We start from the raw sequence: 21,914 nt of genomic DNA, 5'->3' as shown, positions 1-21,914 counted from the left end.
TGATGAAAATCGATCCTAGCTTGAATAACACGATATCGATTCATTAAAATCCTGAATCGATTTTTAAATATAACTTTATTTTATTTTGCCCCAAATGACAGAATCTCAGGTTAAACCTCACCTGGGAATATTAGGTGCTGCAAGCGCCTGGGTGGCTGCAGCTCAAGAGATAGAGTAGGTCACCTACTAACTGAAAGGTTGGTGGTTTCGTTCCCCAAGTTGATCTCCAGTGCGTCCATTGGAAGGTGAATGGTAGATAGAAAGCATTTACATACAAAAAATTGCTTGTGCGAATGACGCACTACGGTAGTCTACGGTAGTGCAAAGTCTACGGTGACTGTAGACCAGGGGTGTCGAACCCCAGGCCTCGAGGGCCGATGTCTTGCAGGTTTTAGATATCACCCCGGGTCAACACCCCTGAATCAAATGATTAGTTCATTACCAGGCCTCTGGAGAACTTCAAGACATGTTGAGGAGGCCATTTACCCATTTAAATCAGCTGTGTTGGATCAAGGACACATCTAAAACCTGCAGGATACCGGCCCTCGAGGCCTGGAGTTCGACACCTGTGCCGTGGACGGTTACGTCTTTTCATTGGCCCGGAGTCTTCAGTGACCGTAGACACTGTAGACTCGGGGCCAATAGGAGCGCCGAATCCAACTGTAGACTACCAATTGTATGTCGACGGAAGTTGCGTCACCAAAACGACAACACACGGTGGGACAGCGAAGAAGCCGGTGTTCTGGGAAAAAACATCCTACCCAATGGTTCTGCGCAGACGCGGCGCATGCGCACAACACCAACGCCGAATTAACGTCTTTTTCTCTCACCCATCCGGAATACTTCTTAAGGTTATGGTTATGGTTATGGTTAGGGGCAGGGTTAGGTTTAGTCGCAAGTCACCGTCAAATTATAATACGGGTAGGACGTTTTGTCAGAGTAGGATGGTTTCTCAGAACACCGGCAAGTCTGCTATTTTTTATGGAAACTGGAATTTCTTTTATGTTTACAGTAAGTGATAGACTCTAAGACGCTCCTGGATTTAGCTGAAATTACACGAGGCTGAATAGCCCATTTAACTCTTTTACTTCAGGGTACATCTAATGTATTACGCCCATTTCTAGTCTTTTCAGTGGCTACAGCTGATGATGATGACACTAGCAGTTCGTGTTATAAATCCAGATGCCCCTGCACTTCGTCAGCAGACCGGGTGAGAAGTATGGTCTTCACCAAACCTCCACAGGAGCTGCTCAGCCGAGTCGTTGCATTCACTCACGCACAGAAGGTATCCACGCGCCTTCACGTGGTGCTTTCGGTGGCTCGTTACAAATGATGTGAGATATATGAAGTAGTAAGTGTATCGTGTATTTAATGGTAAATGGCCTGTATTTGTATAGCGCTTTTACTAGTCCCCCCTAGGAACCCCAAAGCACTTTACACACCCAGTCATCCACCCATTCACACACACATTCACACACTGGTGGAGGCAAGCTACAGTTGTAGCCACAGCTGCCCTGGGGCAGACTGACAGAAGCGAGGGTACCATATCGCGCCATCGGCCCTTCTGGCCAACACCAGTAGGCGGTAGGTGAAGTGTCTTGCCCAAGGACACAACGACCGAGACTGTCCGAGCCGGGGCTCGACCCGGCTACCTTCCGATTACAAGGAAAACTCCCAACTCTTGAGCCACGATCATGATATCATACGAATCTGCCTAGTATGATATTAATCATACTAGGCAGATTTACTGCACTGCCATTTACTACCCATTTACCCATGTATGGCTATTGTCAGTACATGTTGCTCATAAACTTTCTTTAAGTGTGTAACATTCACAGTGATATTGTTGATGGTAACGTGTATGATTCCAGCATACCTGACAGGCACTTTTGACTTTTTGTACACAGTTAATTATGTAAAGCCCCTTGCATTGCATTTATAATCAAGTTCACTGATTGACTATCCTGCAGTGATGTTTTCCTGTATTCCTGTTTCATCCACTTACATACAAACATACAAGTATAAATAAATACAATCTATAGAAAGAGAAATATGTTTTATATGTTTTTTATTTAGTTGCACACAAATAGCCTTCTCTGCCAACAGGTTCAGAAGACACAACTATGTAGAAACACATAACAGACCAGAACCACAGAAGCAATGTGTACAATCAGGTGGCAGACACAAGTTTTTGTACAACACAAGCCTCTGCAACAGCTTCAGTGTTTCCTGGAATTGATTCGGAAACACTAACAGAGCTATTATCTGTCTGTTATGACACTCAAATTTCCCCCAGATAGGTTGAGGTCTAGTGACTGTGAAAAATATGATCACACCATTTTCATAATCATCTATTCAGTGACCCCTCTTCAAATACTTACGTCACAATACAAAGATAATCTCTCATAGCAACTTTGTACTGATTTTACGACTCGTTTCTCTTTGAGAAGTGGACCTTAACATGGCAGCAAAGTGCAACAATGTCTCTCCGTGTGGGGGTCAGAAGTTCAGGGTATGCCTTTAATTTTCTTGCTTGTACAGACAAGTACAAATGACAGTACAATGGTATGAATAATCCTTCTCAATTTACCAGTATAAAAGTAAAACAATTACATTGTCTCATCGGGGCACTCCTCCTATGGCCAGTCTTTGCACATCATAATAACACAGAAGAAATGAAAGCAATTCATTCTCAATTGCTGTTAATTTCAGGGGATTTTCCAACCTGTTTTGGTTCAAAAGAGCCAAAGGAAAATCCTCATCGATGTTGGAGTAAAAACTAGATGCTTTTATTGTTTGTACACTGATAATACTGTGCTGTCATTGTAAACCACTCAAAATAAATAAATAACACATTGTGATCATACTGAAGACCACAAACAGCAGTCCAGGCATCAGTTGCGATAAAGGAGCTGGAAACATCACCTGATAAAGAAAAAAAAACAACAGACTGAATGAAAAACAGAAGTTTCCTTCATTGCACTATATTCACCAATCACAAGGCTCTTCTTTCCCCTTTTGCCACCCTAGACTTTTGACCAATCACCGATCTGGATGAATTGCACTACCGTACTGTCCATCCCCTTTCTTTTCTTCTGTGTTATAATGATGTGCAATGACTAGCCATAACAGGATTCTGAGCTCCTATCGGGCCAAGTTTTACAGTGTCTACGGTCACCGTATAGACTTTGCGCTACCGTAGACTCGACGGGTATGTTCTCCTGAAATTCAATTGAAATGACATGCATTTTTTCATTTTAATGCGCCAAGTAAAAGTAAAATGTATGCGTTTAAGAATCTGCACTTTTTTACTGCACTTTTACAAGCAATGCTGTTTTTGTAAAAAAGAAAATGAAAAGAAAATGTTGCTGAAATCCAGTGAAGCTGTTTTCACTTCTCTCTTCTCTTTGCACATGTCATGATAGGCTAGACGGAAAAAATGCAATGAAAGAAAATTTCTGTGGTCATATTAGTACGAAGTGTAAGTGTATTAACACAATCAGTGAGGGAAACACAGAGTGCATGCACAAGGTAGGCTCTTCTTGGCTGTCTTTCTCTTTTGAATTAGGTGATAACACTCATGAGAAATGATTCATGTAATAATAAAATATTAATATTTATTATTTATCTTAACAATTATTTATTTATTATTAACAAAAATAAAAGTTGTGACAGAAATATAGGAAATGTAAGGAAATGTAGGAATATGGGGTGGAATTTGATATTACTGCGATATGAATTAACCAGGGAATATTAAATAAAACTTCAGTGCTGTTATGCAAGCAACATTATATGTTGTGACCATTTTCTTCACTGGTTCACAATAACCCCCGTGGACTTGCTTTATTTGCCATTCATCTCTGATGTTGTCATGGTCCGGAGTCTGTGACTCCGTGTTTATGTTTTTATTATTCTGTGGTTTTGTTTATTCTGGGTTTTTGTACTCTCCTTCTTCACGTTTCATGTTCCTGCGTTCTGTGTTCCCCAGTCTGTGTTAAGTTTGTGTGTGTTGTGTCATTACATGTATGTGTTCCTGTTTTACTTTGAAGGTGTCTGTCTGACGTCAGTGCGTTCTGTGTATGTTTCCCCTGCCTCGTCAGCTGTGATGTCTCCCAGGTGTGGTTCCCTCCTGTTTCCCATCCCCTGATTGCTGGTGTGTGTATTTAGTGTGTTCCCTCGTCCTTGTTGCTGGTTTGTCTGCATCTCTCCGTCCGTCATTCTGTGTATTTCCCCGTGCCTCCCTGCATCTGGTTAGTTTTTCCCAGTTTAGGTTTTCTTAGTTTCATGCTCACCCTCGCCATCTCTGTTTGTATCTACATTTGATTAATAAACTCACTTGCACCACAGCTGCCGCATCTTGGATCCTAAATAATTCGCACACTGCTTGCCCTGGCAACCAGTGACAGATGTCATATCATTCTGATTAAACACATTTTATTTAAAATGGTTTATTTTGAGACAAAATTCAGTATCTTCTGTTTTTATTCCATATTCTTGTTTCTACATTTAATTTTTCCTGAATGCTGTTGAAGGCATGAATATTATGCTGTTTAACTTTATAATCATTGGTTCTAAACTGCTTTAGTTTTTATCTTGACTAACATATTTGTACCAAAATGCATTAATTATGTTTATTTATATATATATATATATATATATATATATATATATATATAAATAAAAAAAATCATCTTCACAGTATAAGATTTTTTTTTTTCATTTCCTCAACAGTACTTTCCTCACAAGACCTAAACAAGTAAATCATGGCCTTGGACAGTGACAGTTATGATTACATACACTTTAATGAGACTCACAGCAGCGAGACCGAGTATGACATTAAGATATCAGAACTTTACTATCCTGCTGCTGTCAACAGTCTCGTCTTCTGCATCAGCCTGCCTACAAACAGCTTCCTGCTGTGGGTCCTCTGGACGGAACAAGCTTGGAAGATCACATCGGATATTTTACTTCTTCAGCTCACAGTTTCTAACCTCTGCCTCACTGTGACATTGCCTTTTGCAGCCTGTAATGCACTCCATACGTGGGTCTTTGGGGAGTGGGCCTGCGGAGTAGGTGTAGGGATTTATTTTCTGGGACTATTCACCGCCGTGGTGATCCTCACTGCCATGTCTTTGCATTCTTATGTTACTGTGGTTCAGCCTTGGTGCTTGTCTGCACAGGCCTTAACAAAATATGGTGTTCTCATAGGTAGCATTGTGATGTGGCTGGTGTGTGCTGCTGCAAGCATTAAACTGGCTGTGAGTGGTCGAGTCATCGAAATCGCTGACATGAAAGTGTGTGTAAATTTTGTGGAGTCACTAACCATGAAACTCACTGAAATCTACACACAGATTTTTCTTTTCTTTCTCATTCCTGTCCTTATCACTTCATTCTGTTATGTTCACATGTGGATAATGGCAAAGCAGGGCAGGATAAACAGCCAACAACAGCCTTCAAAATTGATTTTAGGCATAACTGTCAGTACTTTTCTATGTTTGGCCCCTTATAGCATCCACATGTTTATACAGTCCTTGCTACTATTGGATTTTTATGAGTACACACATGAACTGATATATGCATTGCACTATGCTTGGTTGATCATTCATTCCATCATTCACATCTACTGCTGCTTTATCCCTTTGGTGCATTTAATAGGAGTACAAAGGTTTAGGAGGTATCTTCCCATGCCGTGCAATACATTATCACTGTGCAGAGATGAAACTAAAACTGACAGTCCAATGGCATTAATCCCTCTCCAAAATGAGGAAGAAATTTGAATTTACTGTAGCATGCATGCATTAGGATGAGACGGGTAGATGCTGGAGAATTTGATTAGATAAATTAGCTGAACTTAATATAGTACAAGCAAAAAAACAACAAAAAAAGTTGGCAGCACCTATTAATGATAGAGTCTGACTTTGTTGATGCCAAAGGGGTGTACCACACAGCAAGATTAAGTTTTCTGTTACAAAAGTGACTTTGTTTTTACCTGGCTAAATCACCATGGCAACATGCTTAATCGAGGGCCAGTGTCCTGCAGATTTTAGATCTCACCCTGGGTCAACACACCTGAATCAAATGATTAGTTCATTACCAGGCCTCTGGAGAACTTCAAGACATGTTGAGGAGCTCATTTAGCCTTTAAATCAGCTGTGTTGGATCAAGGACACATCTAAAGCCTGCAGGACACCGGCCCTCGAGGCCTGCAGTTCGAGACCCCTGATATAAAGAGAAACAGAAGTGACAATTTCAGTTTGACATTGTGTTTCAATACCTTTTCTTAATGTTTTTAACTGTTTATATACTTTCTAATCAGAATCTTCTATTTTAAACTTCCACTACTCCAAAATGATCAGTTGATTATACTGTATTGTAGTAGTGATACTGTAGATTGGTCACTATGATTACATGTCTCCAAAAGTTGAATCTGTTCATCTGGACGTAGCGTTTTCAGTGGGAGAAATGTTTTGTCACTCATCCAAGGGACTTCTTCAGTCTCAGCCGACTGCAGGTTTCCCCAATCTTATAAACAGTACATTTGCATAATGACTGAAACCAGCCAACTGAAAGAACAATGGGCTGGGAGGTCAGTTCCTTCATCATAAATATGCAAATTCTCATGACCATTGATCAAAGACCACTGATCATTGGCCATGAGTACCATTCACAGAGAGTTGGGGAATGGCTGCGAACACAGCATTGTAAAATGGCAAATGATGTAACCTTAGGCTTCCTCCTCCTTTAAAAAAAAAAAATCACTATAAAAGTTGTTTGTTTATATACATTTGATATTATGATTATTTTTCTCAATGAATTTCATTAAAAAAAATTAAACTAACTTTTGTATCTTGTTGAAGTTTATTTATTTTGAAAGAGATACCTTTTAATATTTTCTTAACAGCATACTTTCTTTTTCAACAAGCGAGCAACTAGCAAATAGACCTGTCGACTTAAGAGGTCGATTTTGTAATCATGTTGGACCAAATTCCTGGTGCAGATCAGTTAGAGTGTAGTGTGAAGAAGCCTCAAATAACTCACTTAGCATGATAATAGAAAAGGCTCAACGATTGATCCAGTGTGTTAACATCTTCCATGTTCGGTTCAACAAAGCAGGCAAGTTCAGCAGGTGCAGACTCAGCCATCAGATTAGCATGTATGAAAAACAAACTAGGGGTTTTAGGGGTTTATGTTATTATATCAATTAGTTTTACAAAGTTTTTTTTATTGTTTCCATTATTTTCAGCAGGATATATTTTCTTCCCAAAAAAGTAGCTTATTTTCAAACTTTATATCATCAGCATTTTAAGGCTTTACCAAATAAAAATAAAAAATCAGATAAATAAAACTTTATCTTTATCTTTTGATCAGTGCAGCAAAACTGTAGACAATTAGTTGTGAGTGATATTGAAACATAGGTGTAATTTTGTTTAAGTTTCATTTTAAATGTGGACAAAATGTTTGTTTGTTTTTTATTTTGGTTTGGGCGTTATCTTGAACTTAGTGTGAAACAGAAAGAGGAACTGTTGGTTTGCTTAAGATCATTGCAGCTTTTCCTGAACAGTACATTTCAACAGAACACTTGCTGGCAGATACAAGAGGTAGGTTTCTGTGTTTAATCCCCTTTATTAGTCTCTGTTTTACATATTAAATTAAAACTAAAATCCACAGTTTCTGTCAGTATAGAGAAAACAGCTAAGTTATAGTATTTAAATGTGTTGAAAAAATCTTATTTTGTGTTTATATTTTGTAGAAAATCGACAATGGCAAACAACATGACAAGCGATCAAGTCCATTTTCTTTGTGACAGTGACTTTCCCAGTATTACTGGCCCTTTCTTCATCTTGATCTTCATCCTCAGTATCATAGGCAACAGCCTCCTCTTATGTGTTCTTTTCATCTACGAGGACCTGAAAAGTATCACAAATATTTTCATCCTGAACCTGGCCTGCTCTGATTTGATCTTCACCATCACACTTCCGTTCTGGGCCGTTGATCACCTACAACAATGGGTCTTTGGGGACTTTGTCTGCAAATTAATGACTGCCGTATTCTTTGTTGGTTTGTACAGCAGTGTCATTCTACTGACCGCCATGACAGTTGCCCGTTTCATTAGGGTGGTGCTGCCAAACTGGAAAAGCAACCGTGCTAGAAGAAGGAGGTATGCAATCGGTGCCTGTATAGCTGCCTGGATCATCAGCATCTCGGCATCCCTGAGTGATGCAACTAAAGTAAAAGCCATAAACTGGGATAATCAGAACTATTGTGATGATGAATCTGAAGACAAGCTTGGACGTTATCTCCAAGTGTCACTGCTATTCTTCCTCCCATTTGCCATCATTATTTTTTGCTATTCTGCCATCCTCAAGACAGTTTTACAAGGTTTAAGTAGAAAGAAGCACAAGACTGTAGCTGTGCTGTTGTGTATTGTTGCAGCCTTTTTCTTTTGCTGGGGGCCATACCATATTATGCTTTTAATTAAATCTCTTTATAAACCGATAGGTTGTAAGGCACAGGAACAGTTAGAAGTTGCCTACCGTATTTGTGAAATGCTTGCCTATTCTCACTGCTGTATGAACCCTCTGCTATACATGCTCTCACAGAAGTTGCGAAATAATCTGTTTAATCTTTTGAAATGTAAAAATTTGTGCAGTAAGAACAAGGAGGAAAATATTGGCCAGAAAACCTCTGGTATTCAGAATGTAGCTTTCACAGTAGACAACTCTTCTGTTAACACAGAACGACGCAATGATCCATTTAAAAGTCCCTCTTGAAAGTAAACACTGATTCAGTCTTCAAATACTTTTACAAAACAAAGGTTGTATATAATTTGACATGTTTTGCATATAGTCTTGATATCATATACACAGATTTTGTTTTAGGCTTTTTAATGTGCAAGGTCAAAGATGTTTGTAAAATTGTGCATTTCGCTGGTGTCGTTTTATTAGTATGTTTTGTAGAAATGAAAATGTTTCTGAAATACAGTGAAGCTTTTTTCACTTCTTTGTTTTTGTGGTATGTAATGTCAGATGAATTGGGGGAAAAAAATGCATTGACAGCAGTTTTCTGTGGTCACCGATAGAGTCAGAGTAGTGTGTAGTATAAGTATATTAACATATTCACTAAGGGAAACCGTGAAGCAGAAGGGAAGTCACTTGGGCCTTTAATCTTTCTTTGAAATGGATAATAATGTAATGAGTCGTGTAATAAAAAATGAGAAACGTTTTGGAATATGGACATTAATATTACAGGAATATAAATCATAATAGAAAAAAATTACAAAATGTTAAAGCTTGGACATATGGAATAAATTATGCTTAACTGACAATTCATACAGGTTTGCAGGTATTCTACAGGTATGCTAACTCTTTGTTTCACTGACTCACAGTGACCCTAGACTCACTTTATCATTTATAGATCTCTGATGTCATCACATTGTTCTCAAACACAACATTTAAATTGCTCCACTTTATTAAAATTCCATTTAGCCTCCTAATTTTTCTTCCATATAGTTGACTTCATATTTTTTAACTGTCACTGATGACAGGACACGTATGCTGACATGCTGGATAAATGTTATGATCATTCTGGATGCTTTTGAGCAGGGTTAGTTTCATCTACCTGTGGCCAATATAGACCTGACACAAAAAGTGAGGCAATGTTTGCTGTGCTGGAAATGTTGTAATATTCTTAAGCAAACTAATAGCTTCTCTGTCATAATCTCCAGGGTGTTTAGATTTGAAGGTGAGTTGAACCCAAATGCAGACATGAGCAGAAAGAGGTTAACAAAGCGAACTGTGTATTTGATTGATGGCAAAAAAGGAACGAAAGCAGCAAACATCCAAATGGGTGAAACAAAAGCTCAATGGGGAAAACAGAAAACTAAACATCTACGAAAAAACACAATGAGGTGGCATGACGAAACACACTAGTACTGAGAAACACAAAGGACAACGGAAAAAGGAACTACAACAGATACTCTGACAAAGGACAGCGCGCAAAGGACACAGGCTCACTAAAATAAAATAAAACAGGAAGCATAAACACAGAGAGACAAGATACCCAAACTTGACATTGACAAAACTTAAACATACATGGAGACATGAAAGACTTCAAGGAGACACAAAAGAATAAAACACAGACAGATGTCTAAAGGGGCAGGAGGAGAACTAACAGACAAAACAGACTAAACTAGAGACATAAAATAATAGAATAGGGAACTAGTGGGAATAAAAAAAAGTCATAAGCACAAGGAAACCCAAACAGAACTAGAAAAAATTTGCATTTCCTGTGAAAATGCTGTGTGGATGCCTTAACGCTGAAGATGTCTGCTGAAAAAGAAAAAAAAATGTTGCCCTGAGCAGGATTTGAACCTGGAGGTCTCAAGGCAGCTACTCATGTCACTGCACCAAACTCTTGCTCACAAAGAAAAGGTGGAGAGACTGACAATTCTGCTGAAATGAGCAGAAGCTGCTGAGAATTGTGGTGATAAGAGGTGAAAAGGCTGAAAACTTTGCAGAAAAGAGATGAATCAGCAGAATTTCTGCTAAAAAGAGGTGAAAATTCTTTTTTTTTTTTTTTTTTTTTTTTTTTTTTCTTTTTCTTTTGCAATATCACAAGTAACAGGTTTAATTCAGTCCGTTTAACTGTAAAATGTTTCGGTTACAGATTTTAAAATAAACAGGAAGTTGTATTGTACAATACAGAAAAGTGGAGCACAGATCAAACAGTTACTTTTACAATAATAATCACACAACTAGCATTTGTGACAACCTGCGCTGTTTGAAGTTCTGCAGAGGTCATTAGAGTGCATGTAGCACGCAGAGCTCTACTGCACTTTCAGGTTTTATGGTATGTAAACCTGCAATGCACTGAGTCTCAAAGTTAAAAAGAAAGTCAGTCTGAAGAAGGCACCAGTTATTTTCGGGCCTTTTTCTTTTTTGCTTTTTCTGAATCATCGTGAGCCTTCCTCTTGGCAGCAAGCTTGTTAGCCTCACGGACTTTTCTTTTCTTTCCAAACATGATTTTGTCATAGAGGTACTTTTCCTTTTTCTTCATCATCATAATGGCCAGACGCTTCTCCTCTGCTTTCTCCTCCTGCTCCAAGCGTGCCTTATTTTCTACCTTCAGCTTTCCAGGTGTCACTTTGACATGTAGAGACTTGCCCTGGGATCTTTGTTCTTCCATTTTCTTAAGGTTTTTCTCTTCTGCTACTTCCTCTTCATCATCCTCTTCATCACCATTGTCATCCTCTTCTTGTTCTTCTTCCTCTTCCTGTTCTCCCTCCTCCTCCTCTTCTTCCTCATCCTCCTCTTGTTCATTGCCTGGTTTTTCTCCTCGCTGTAAGGCCATCATCTTCAGTTTCTCTGGAGGCACATAGTCACCTTCCTTCTCCTCCACAAACGGAGAGAGGTGAGGGGGTAGAGTCACCCCAAGGAAATAATCCTCCACAGGCAAGAGAATTTTGGCATTGACACAGTCGTATAGCCACTGGGGTTGGATGTAGTATCTGTTGATATACTGTTTGCCAACACTGGGCCTGTCAATAATTTGATGAGTGATGGTCTCATCTGTCACATCGTATGTGCTACCAATGCACACAGACTTGTCCCAGGATACCTGACCTCCAAAACACCTGATGACGAATGCCAGAGACTCTCTGGGAACTTCTCTGTTGAGGTAAAACTTGAGTCCCTCAAAAAGCTTCTTCTGAGCTTCTTGCTGTTTCAGTTCCTTTTCCCTAGCCTCCATCTTCTCCATGTCCTCCCCTTCACTGGGAAACTGGTCCAGTTGAGCCTCCTCCTCCTCATCTGCCAGACTGGCACTCAGAGCTGACAGTTTCTCTAAGTAACTTTCTGAATTCATGGCATAGTCATCCTCACTCTCTTCCTTAGGCTCTGACTCTCCATTACTGTCCAGCTTTGGTGGGTAGACCAAGTTGAGGGAACTGTAGAGCCTGAAACTGACAAAGCCCAGCAGAGTGGTGTACAACTCTGTGAATGTTGCCATTACTCTGTAATCAACATCAACGGGGTGAACATGGGAGAACTGATATGGCACCACCCATGTAATGAGCTGTCCCATCACCTCAGCCTGATAATATATTCCCTTGATGGAGAGGAAAACCTTTCGGAGAGAACGTGATGCGATCACATAGTTCATCCACTCCACAGTAAGGCGCCTGCACAGCTGGATTGTCTGCACATGACATTTTCCTGTTCGAGCAAAAGTAGAGAAGAGGAAGCACATGCAGAGGGCATCGTCGATATCACGGAGGGCATCAATGAAGGTTGGATACCTTTCTTTGATGATGTGATCCAATTTATAGGTCGGCTTGTTCTCTCTCAGTCTTTCCACTGCAGACCACTCTGTTTTTCCATAAGCCTTCTTAAGCTTACGCACAAATATCTTGTACTCTCTGAACTTTCCAACAATTGGCTCATGGAGCAGAAAGCGGATGTCTTTGAGCAGGTAGAAGGTCCTTGGGGCTGTAGATCCCTTGTTCACCTTTTTCTTGTGTTTTGGCTCATGAGGGTATATGCCTTTGAGAATGCAAAGTCGCCTGAAATCTGGGAGGCTGAGCTGCAACTTCTTTCGAGCTCTGTTTCTTGTGATGTAGTTGGTGGCAGAGCCCCTCTCAAACTTTTTCTTTTGAAGACCTCCCATTTAGAGACAGTTTCTAACCCTCCACGGAGTTTTATCCAAATGTAGTTGTGTACAAATTACACAATTCGCAAGGGTACACAACAACGACCGACACAACACGCAGGAGATGCACGTGTGGCTTGACATGCGCGAAAGAGGGCCTCTCTTTCGCGCATGTCAAGCCAAACGCAGTAGGACCCCTACTGAGGTGAAAATTCTGCTGAAAAGAGTTCAATTAGCAGAATTTTTGCTGAAAAGAGTTCAATCAGCAGAATTTCTGCTGAAAATAGTTTTTTTCTGAAAAAAGCAGAAAAAACTGAAAATTTTGCTGAAAAGAGTTGAATGAGCAGAATTTCTGCTGAAAATATTTTTTTTCTGAAAAAAGCAGAAAAAACTGAAAATTTTGCTGAAAAGAGTTGAATGAGCAGAATTTCTGGAAAAGCTTAAAATTCTAATGAAAACAGCAGAAGAGGCTGAGATTTGTGCTGATAAGAGGTGAAAATGCTGAACCAATCAGAGGTAGTGCTTCTGTCTGCTTCATCAGGCTGTGTACTTGTATGTATTTCTGCCATGGACTGTTAACAAGAATCTGAGGTCCATATTAGAAAAGCTGGTAAAATCATAAAACTTTGCAGAATTGTAATAAATTATTAATATGAATTACTTGTCTGTGATAGTGTATTAATTTGTAGTGAAAAAAAAAATGTCGAACAAGGTGGGATTGAACCCAAAAACTTTGGTCTGAAGATTCGTTTCATTACCAATCGACTGTATCTCGGTTGCGGAGATATGACGAGAGAAGAAACGGCTTCATTTTCGGAGTTTGAAAAATGAGAGGACAGATTTCCTCCCCTCAAACAAACGTAATTTATGGCTCAATGGTAAGATGACTGTAAAAACTGCTTCGACCTTGAGTGTCAGCACTGTCTGAAGATGAATTGGCACAAGCCTCGTGTCTTAACTTAAGGACATATGACGATTTGAAAATGCCTCTCATTAGAGAGTTCCAGCTGTGATTTTGAACAAAGTCCCCATTCACTTTGTTTGGAGAGTTTTCAGACATTGTGTTGCTCTGAGGCGATTTGATAAAAATCTGTAACTTCCACAACAGTGATAGTGACATTTTCTGAAAGCCAGCAAAAATACCTACGTTTTGATGTATAATTTGAGGAAGTTGAGTGGAAATTTAGCGAGTAGCAAGAAGTTGTTTGGACATGAAGAGAAAATTCACAAAGTTTCACTGTCCACTCTGAGTTAATTGCATAGCAACCATAGCAACACATGTATTTTCTGAAAAATCACAAAGCTGCAACTGAGAACTTAAAGAGGCATTAAATAAAAACGGTAACAGATATGAAAAAGCTGAATCAGACAGGAATAGCCCAATCATTTGAGAACGTTTTAAAGTTTGAATGGAGTTTCCAGGTGAAAGTATGAGGAAGAAGTTAGGTTTCAAAGACAAGCAAGTTTTAGCAGAATTGTGGAAGTTTCCCATTCATTTCAATGGGACAAATTAAAGGAAAAAAGTGTAATATTTTAAAAAGTATAATAGTAATAAGTACCCGTTTGAATGGTGAAAATCGGCTGAAAACTGAGGGAGTAGTTAAGCGGCAAAGAAACGGAGCAACTAGAATAATAAAGGATAAAGAATAAAGAGAAACAGGATCTCAATAGGATCTCAACAGGATCTCAACAGGATCTCAACAGGATCTCCACACAATTAACAGAGTCTGCAAACAAAGCCCACATCACAAAATCTGTAATGAAATTGCAAAAGCTCAGAACCCTTGGTCACCTGACCCATAACCATGACATCCTCTTTTTGTTTTGAATCAACTCAGAGATGCTTCCTTAACTACAACAATTTACTTAAATGTTTTGTCAGTAAAAAGACATGCGTGCCTAAGTTGGTGCACCAGCAGGTGCATCAGAGTATTCCACAATCCTTTCCTATCTGACATTTCTGCTGATGAAAAACCGCTGTGTGGCGTGAAGACAGTGAAGAACTGAGGAGTTGTGGGTAAGACAGTTTAAATATATATAAAACTGCATCAGTGAAACTAAAGGTCAAAGGTAAAAACATAAAGGATATATGACTTTGACTATGACTGATTTCAGGCAACTTGTTGCGATCCCTAGAGTCCGGTGCTCTTCCCAATCCTCCTCATTCACTTACTCTCTGTAGCTTTCCCTCTTTTGCTCTCTCCTTGCCTCCTCCTCTCCTGCATGCAGGCATCACTACATTGTTCAACTAGTTTGATATAAGGATCAGTTTGGCCTTAACGTGATTTTAGTTTGAAATGCTTATTTTCTCCCAGGGAAACCTCTATGTCTTGCTGTGCTTCGTGCTTTCCTCTTAGATCTCCCCTTGGCTGCAGTTTGAAAACCATGTTGGAAAATAAAAAGGTGTTAAGATGATAGCGCCTTGCTTTCCTCCACCATCTTGTGCAGCAGATTGATAAAAGCACTACAATGTAGGAACCCTGTTAGATGTCTGCCTGGCCATAATATCCTGCAGTTTCTGCATTTCATTCTCTGAAAGATATAAACTAATACAAACTCCCCCTTTAGTTACAACTATTATAGCAAGGTGTCATCTTAGTAAATAACTGAAAGTTTTCTGGCTGGGTCACAGTAGGAACTTTCTCAGTGGACTTTGAAGTACTCACTACCCCCCACAGAAAATGTCAGCTATTTTTAGAACACAAAAAGGAAGTCGAAAAAGCACAAAAATTTATAAATAATGTGCAAACATGACCCATTTGAGTTTCAGAGAATTCTGAAATGTAAGTATACCATCAGAGTCTAAGGAGGTGTTTAAGAGAGGAAGAGAAACACTGAGCACCAACAACCACAGGGTACTTTCAGTTTTTCAAATGATGAAATAGGGATTCACTAATACCTTACCAATGCTTAGTAGTGTGTCGTTTACCATATCTTATGGTGTAACAAGTTATAACAAAATAAATGTGAAACTCTTTGTGTAACTAAAATGTCTAACAGTATGCAGATTTAATGGGTAAAGGGTATTTTAACATTATAGTTTCATCATAAAGAATAATGTAAAATTTCCTGCTTCAAACTCAGTATGAACACAGAGAGAATGCAGAGGTAACTACTGGGATTGGCCTGTTTAAGATGGAAACATGGTTATTTCCCTTTTCCCTGTTGTTCAAGTAGCAACATACATGTATGCTGCTTACTTGAACAACAGCACCTGAAATGACATGGCCTCCTAAAATTAGCCAGACCAGACTGAGCTAGAATAACACAAAAACTTGTTGGTGTTATTTTTCATGGTATTGCATCAGGTTTCCTGAGTAATTACACTTTTATTAATTTGTTAAAAGTATTAGCCTTCAGCAGGAGCTTAATCTTAGCCAGTATAGAAGGAGCTTAGTCAATAGGGATATTTTAGCTTTCAGTAAACTATTGCCCCCTGCTTATACTACAAGGATACAAGTGTGACACTCACATGATGTCCTCTAGTGGACCAGCCAGTGTAGTACATATTTTTTCCATCTTACTGGGCTGCTGGTCTTTAGTGAAATGAACTGACTACATGTTCGTTTATAAGCTAATTTAATTATTATTAGTAATCACCTGTACGATAGCACTGATACTGGGTTGTATGAAGACCAGCAAAAACTGCAGTGGGTCAAAAACGACAAATTAATGCAGCTTCCTCATCTGGATGGATCCTGCACTCCACCTGAGAATGACTATATATCATGTAAGTGCAGTTTGCAGTTGAAATTAGGATTACATGCTTTGTGTTAGAATTAGATAAATTACCTGAAATTTATATCAACATCAGATTTGTTATAATAAATAAAGCTGTAACTTTTCAGATCATTTTCCTTAACACTTCTTTTGTCTGACAGTCAGAAATTACTGATGATTGGGTCTTTATCTTTATTACTGGTTGCTTATTGCTATCATTTGATTAAACATGAATGTACTAATTTGTTCATTTATAAGGTATATTATTTCAGGTTAAAAAGGAATGTGACCTTAGTGATTTTAACTTTTTAGTTCCATAAGAGCTGGCTCAAGGACAAGGACTCAGTTAAATGTTACCCATTTTGGTACTTACACAGCTACATCAGGCATAACATGAAATATGTTGTTTTAACCTTATATTTTGCACAATTTGCAACAAATTATGTCCCCAAAACTCTAATCATGTTTGTATGATTCAATTGAATGCAATTTAAATTTGCTTATTGTTTTCTTTGTGAGTTGATCTCTGTGTAGAGATGTAACTTAAGCAGGACGCTGTTTTCACTTCTCTGTTCCCACAAAATGATTTTGGTATGTCACAATAAACTGGACTGGAAAAAACAAAATGCTCAAACAGCACTTTTCTTTAGTTCATGTTAGAGTGAAATTAGTGTGAAGTTTACGTGCATTAACACTATCACTGAGAGAGGCTGTGAGCAGGACCTAGCCTGACACATGAGCACATGCACAAGGTAAGGAGTCGATTTGTGTAAATGGGAACGTTTGGGAAAAACTTTAATGAAAAATCCAAGAATATGGAGTGAAACTTATATTACAAGAATGATAATGAAAATGGAAAAAAAGTTAAAATAGACTCTTTTTTTTTTTTTCTTTTTTTTTGCCTGTCCCGTTTGGCTCTTTTGCCATCAGAATTGTTGTCTAAAGGCAAAGAAAGATGCCCAACGGATTTACTTTACCAAATTGACCATCCCAGCTTTGCCGTAATGGTCCATTTGATTCACCTTTTATTGTTCATTTTATTTTCACTCACTGAATACGGGACAGACTTGACTGGGGGAAAGAAGGGGAGAAAGAAAGAGGGAAAGAGAAACAGCTGAGAAGAGGGACGGGGGAGAAGGGCAAAAGACAAAAACCAACAGAACGGGCAGAGAAAAAAAAATGCATATATCGATCACCTGGATCACCTGGATCACCTGATAGATAGACTCTTAAATCATCACCATGAAAAAAAACATTTTGATGTTGCTATGCATACAATAACACTTGTTGTGACAATTTTTTTAATGACTCACTATAACTCTTACAGAATAGGTTTATGTGCCATTTATGGGTATTATCGTGCTTTAGCACATTTCATTTTATGTGGTTCATTCTAAGTTAAAGGCATGATATATACGGAATTGTGATATTTCTAATAAATATCATTAATAAGCATTCTGATCACTTTGACTGTTTATGGTTTGCCCTACAAAAAAGGCAGTATAACACAACCTCTTAAACACTTAAAGCAGTTCAAGCTGTGTATTAAAAGATAGGATCTGTTACGTTAGGCTACATTAGTCTTTATCTAGGTTGGCCTAAAAAATAATTACTTTATTAATGTATATACTACTACTAATAATAATAACAATAATATATTCTCACTTCTTTGCTAGATCAACAGTAATGTCCTCACAAAGACTCATAAAGAAAAGCCTCAAACGGTGATCTTAAACTCTTAATTAGACTAAAAGTCTAGGTTGAGGTTGAGCTTCATCATGGTTTCACTAGTAGGGATCCCAAACCCAACTACACATTACAATGTTTAGTGATCATGAAGCAACAAGCTGCAGTGGCTTCTGGACTTGGCAGATCCCCAAAGGGAGCCCTTCTAGGAGCAGAATGAATGTACATGCACTTGGCAGGTGGTCCTGAGTGTAATTAGAATGAAGAGAGATGCATTTCGTGCTATAGAATTGTCCTGAAACCTGACAGCAGTGCGTGGAAGGTGGATGAAAAGAACCGGTGTCTAAATTAGACAAAACTGATGCCACTGTGTTCACCTTTACTACACATTATAATTCACAGGAATAGATGGGGATAGGATACAAGCGCAAAAATTACATGTTGAATAAATATTATGATTACTTTGAATTAACTGCTATTACATTAAAAAGCACTCATGGTATTTCTTATAAACATTACAGTATAACACAACAGTCGCTCCAAACAACAGATTTCCAAATCATAACCTTTAACTTTCAACACTGTTGAAGTTTGTATAGTGTTGTGTCTATTACACTGGACTGGATTAGTTTTTATCGAGATTTGTCTGATAGATTTAAACCACAACAAAAAATGTAATCATTTATGTATATTTAAAAAAAAAACTAACCTTATGTCTTTACTTCTTCAATAGGTCAGCAGCTATTTCCTTACAAGACCTCAACAAGTAAATAATGGCCTTGAGCAGTGACGAGTTTACATTCTTTAATGAGACTGAAAGCAGTCAGGATGACTTTCCACTGTCGGCGCTCGAATGCTATTGTGCTGCTGCCATTATTATTTTCTTCTGCATCAGCCTGTCCGGAAACAGCTTCCTGATGTGGGTCATCCGAAAAGAACAAGCTTGGAAGATCACACCCGATATCTTACTTCTGCAACTTACAATATCTAACCTTTGCATCACTGTGACCTTGCCATTTGAGGCCTGTAATTTACTCCGTAGCTGGATCTTTGGAGAGTGGGTCTGTGGATTCATGACAGCAGTTTATTATCTAGGACTGTACGCCTCTATTTTAATCCTCACTGTCATGTCGTTGCATTATTATTTTTCTTTTGTTCAGGTTTCACGTCTGTGTGCACAGGTCTCAAGAAAATGTGGTGTCCTCATTACTAGCATCTTGGTATGGCTGGTATGTGCTGCTGCAAGCATTAAGCAGTTCATGTATACCGAAGTCATATTTGAGGTTCAACTGTGTCTGTTTGAATGGACCCAAGCTCGAGTCTACACAGAGTTTTGCCTTTTTTTTCTCATTCCTTTCCTTATCACTACATTCTGTCATGTCCACATGTGGATAATGATGAAACAGGGCAAGATAAACAGGCAGCAACTGCCTTCAAAAGTGATTTTAGGGATAACTTTTGGGACTTTTCTTTGTTTGACTCCTCTGCACGTCTGCGACTCTGTAATGTCATTTATAATCTGGGGTTTTGTGAAACACACACATGCAGTGATGGAAGCATTGCACCTTTCTTGGTTTATCCTTTATCCTCTATCTCAGTTCTGCTGTTGCCTTAGTCCTCTGTTCCATATAATTGGAGCACAAAGTTTTAGGAGGTATCTCCCCATGCTACGTAATCCTTTATCACAAAGCAGAGACGTTAGTAATGATGGGAGTTCAGTTGCATTCATTTCTCTAAAAAATACAGAAGAAATCTGAATTTGTGATGCTTAGCATTAGATTAGATGTTTTTAGTTCCGATAAGATATTACTAGATCTCTAATTAGATTAGATAAAAACAAACAACAATTAAATTGAATAGCACCTGTTTATAACAGAGACTGATTTTTGTTAATGTGAGGATTGAGGAGGATATTATGCAGTGGTTAGTGCTGACAAATATACCAAAGATACGCAAACCGCCAAACTTTACAACAAGGCCAGGTTTCTTGTGCCTCATTCATTTGTGAGTGAGGTTGCCGGAGTTCTTGTATTAAACTTGAGAGGCTCGACAGTTCCATGTATTTAGTTTTTCTAACAGGAAACATGCCTAAATTGTTCTAATAGTTTTGTATTTTTCAAAGGTTTTTTTTTCTCCACCAGAATACCAATTTATTTTAACTATTATAAGTTAACCTAGTTTTTTGCTTTTTAAGAGTGTGACCGTGATAAAAAAAATATCCAATACTAATTTATGTTTCACAACCTTTTCACTTTAAAGAAAGGGGCTGGTTGAACTTGGATGACCTCGCGTAATACGTGTAATGTGTAACGTGCTGTGTTTCGTAACGTTTTGTTTTTTTATGTAAATATCCGTGCCGATCACATTTCTGATCAAACTCTGTTGTGATCAAGATTGCTTTTCCATATTTGCCTTAGCTTATATATTTTATCTATCTTACATGTTTTTATTTGCCAAGTCAAAAATGTATGTTTCTGAAATCTGAATCTCATTCCTGCATTTCATTTGCTGTTTCTGAAATGCTGTGAAGCTGCTTTCATTTATCTAAATAGTGATTTGAGTATGTTACAATGAGCTGCACTGAAAAAATTGCAATGACTAAAGCTAGTTGATGCTACACTCTGGTACTTTGTTTTGTTTTGTTTTGCTTTAACAAAAACAAACAACAATGAAATTAATGGCAGATGTTTATAACAGAGTTAAAACTGGACATTTGATTTCTAAGATTGAAAATGAAAATGAATTTTAAAAAAAGAAATAAAAATAAGTGCTCTGACAATGTTTGATTGATTATATGAATAAATAAACAGCAAAAGGAACATTATTGTAGTACAAGTCAACAATATTAATTGAAGTATATGTCAGTAAAATGCAGACAGCTCATATTTTCCCTGACCTTTGACCTTTGACAACGACTCCTTTAGTTGTGATAGGACACTTTTTCAAACTTTTTTCCTTTCTATATTATGTTGCACGACAAAGGTTGATCAAATATATGCTGGTTACAGTACTGTTTGTAGGAAAGAGCAAGAATGACTTAAAATTTATCAGAAAAAACATGTGACTTGAAAAAATTCACTTTAGGCCTATAGCTAAAGTAGATTATAATGAAGGAAAACCGTATCACTGCAAATGATTTAGTTTAAAAACAATGAACAAGCTCATCAGTTTATCTTGTAGCTGCAGTTGGCTATTGTTAAGCTCTGCTTGTTTCATACTAGTAGGAAACTGTAGCTATCTCAATTTTATGTGTTAAAGCTCCTACAAACATATGAAACAATATGATCCTGGACATGGACATTACACAGAATATTAAAAAAAAAATAAGAAAGAAAGAAAGAAAGAAAGAAATCACTATTTTAGATTATTATTATTATAATTTGTATCTCAAGTAGAATGAAACGTACAAGATGCATTTTACTACTATTGTTATTATTTATTACTATAACACTGTAACACTATTACCGTCTTTTATCTCTGATATGCATGTCATGAATGATAGCATAACTGCAGGTTACATCAGTGCTGGTAATCTAACTGTTCACTGATCAGATTTTTGCTTTTCCAAAGACAAAATTCAACCTCTAAAATATGGAGGGATTACCAATTTACTTTACCTGTCTTGCTTAAACCAAACCTTCATCTGCAACACAATAATAATATTTCATCTTAAACTGTAGGCTAGTCTTTAATTTTAATAGAATTTCAAAATAACACACATTGAAAGGCATCAAGGGTAACAAACAAACACAAAAAACCCCAGCTCATTCATTGTCATATGTGTAAAAGAGAAAAATGTGAAAATTCTAAAATTAAACCTTTGTATATTCTCAGTTGTAGTTCTTCTAATTGTTACTATCACT

At 38.0% G+C, this 21,914-nt stretch overlaps 3 protein-coding genes and 1 pseudogene across 3 annotated transcripts; 3 read left to right on the top strand and 1 right to left on the bottom strand.

The window, feature by feature from the left end:
• Window positions 1–4,763: 4,763 nt before the first annotated feature.
• Window positions 4,764–5,804, top strand: LOC147308227 (chemokine XC receptor 1-like). Its single transcript, XM_086273498.1, has one exon. It carries the CDS (start codon window positions 4,764–4,766, stop codon window positions 5,775–5,777), a length of 1,014 nt encoding a protein of 337 aa, XP_086129624.1. The 3' UTR covers window positions 5,778–5,804.
• Window positions 5,805–7,576: 1,772 nt separating this feature from the next.
• LOC147308226 (chemokine XC receptor 1-like) lies at window positions 7,577–9,378 on the top strand. Its single transcript, XM_086271524.1, has 2 exons — window positions 7,577–7,598; window positions 7,751–9,378. The coding sequence occupies exon 2, from the start codon at window positions 7,761–7,763 to the stop codon at window positions 8,769–8,771; it is 1,011 nt and encodes a 336-aa protein (XP_086127650.1). The 5' UTR covers window positions 7,577–7,598; window positions 7,751–7,760; the 3' UTR covers window positions 8,772–9,378.
• Window positions 9,379–10,610: 1,232 nt separating this feature from the next.
• On the bottom strand, window positions 10,611–12,792 carry LOC147308225 (pescadillo pseudogene; annotated as a pseudogene).
• A 4,217-nt stretch (window positions 12,793–17,009) lies between these two features.
• On the top strand, window positions 17,010–20,092 carry LOC147308224 (chemokine XC receptor 1-like). The gene is made up of 2 exons (XM_086272803.1): window positions 17,010–17,117; window positions 18,785–20,092. Exon 2 carries the CDS (start codon window positions 18,825–18,827, stop codon window positions 19,806–19,808), a length of 984 nt encoding a protein of 327 aa, XP_086128929.1. The 5' UTR covers window positions 17,010–17,117; window positions 18,785–18,824; the 3' UTR covers window positions 19,809–20,092.
• Window positions 20,093–21,914: the final 1,822 nt, after the last annotated feature.

The sequence above is a fragment of the Aulonocara sp. 'chitande type north' Nkhata Bay genome, linkage group LG18 (genome assembly GCF_057382095.1).
Source record: "Aulonocara sp. 'chitande type north' Nkhata Bay isolate Kocher_YH1m ecotype deep benthic linkage group LG18, A_spYH_male_GT1.1, whole genome shotgun sequence".
Lineage (NCBI taxonomy): Eukaryota > Metazoa > Chordata > Actinopteri > Cichliformes > Cichlidae > Aulonocara > Aulonocara sp. 'chitande type north' Nkhata Bay.
This window is presented reverse-complemented; position numbering and strand designations above follow the sequence as displayed.

Bases quoted from the DNA above. Each gene is read 5' to 3' on its own strand.
- LOC147308227 (XM_086273498.1), top strand. From the start codon at position 4,764: ATGGCCTTGGACAGTGACAGTTATGATTACATACACTTTAATGAGACT.
- LOC147308226 (XM_086271524.1), top strand. From the start codon at position 7,761: ATGGCAAACAACATGACAAGCGATCAAGTCCATTTTCTTTGTGACAGT.
- LOC147308224 (XM_086272803.1), top strand. From the start codon at position 18,825: ATGGCCTTGAGCAGTGACGAGTTTACATTCTTTAATGAGACTGAAAGC.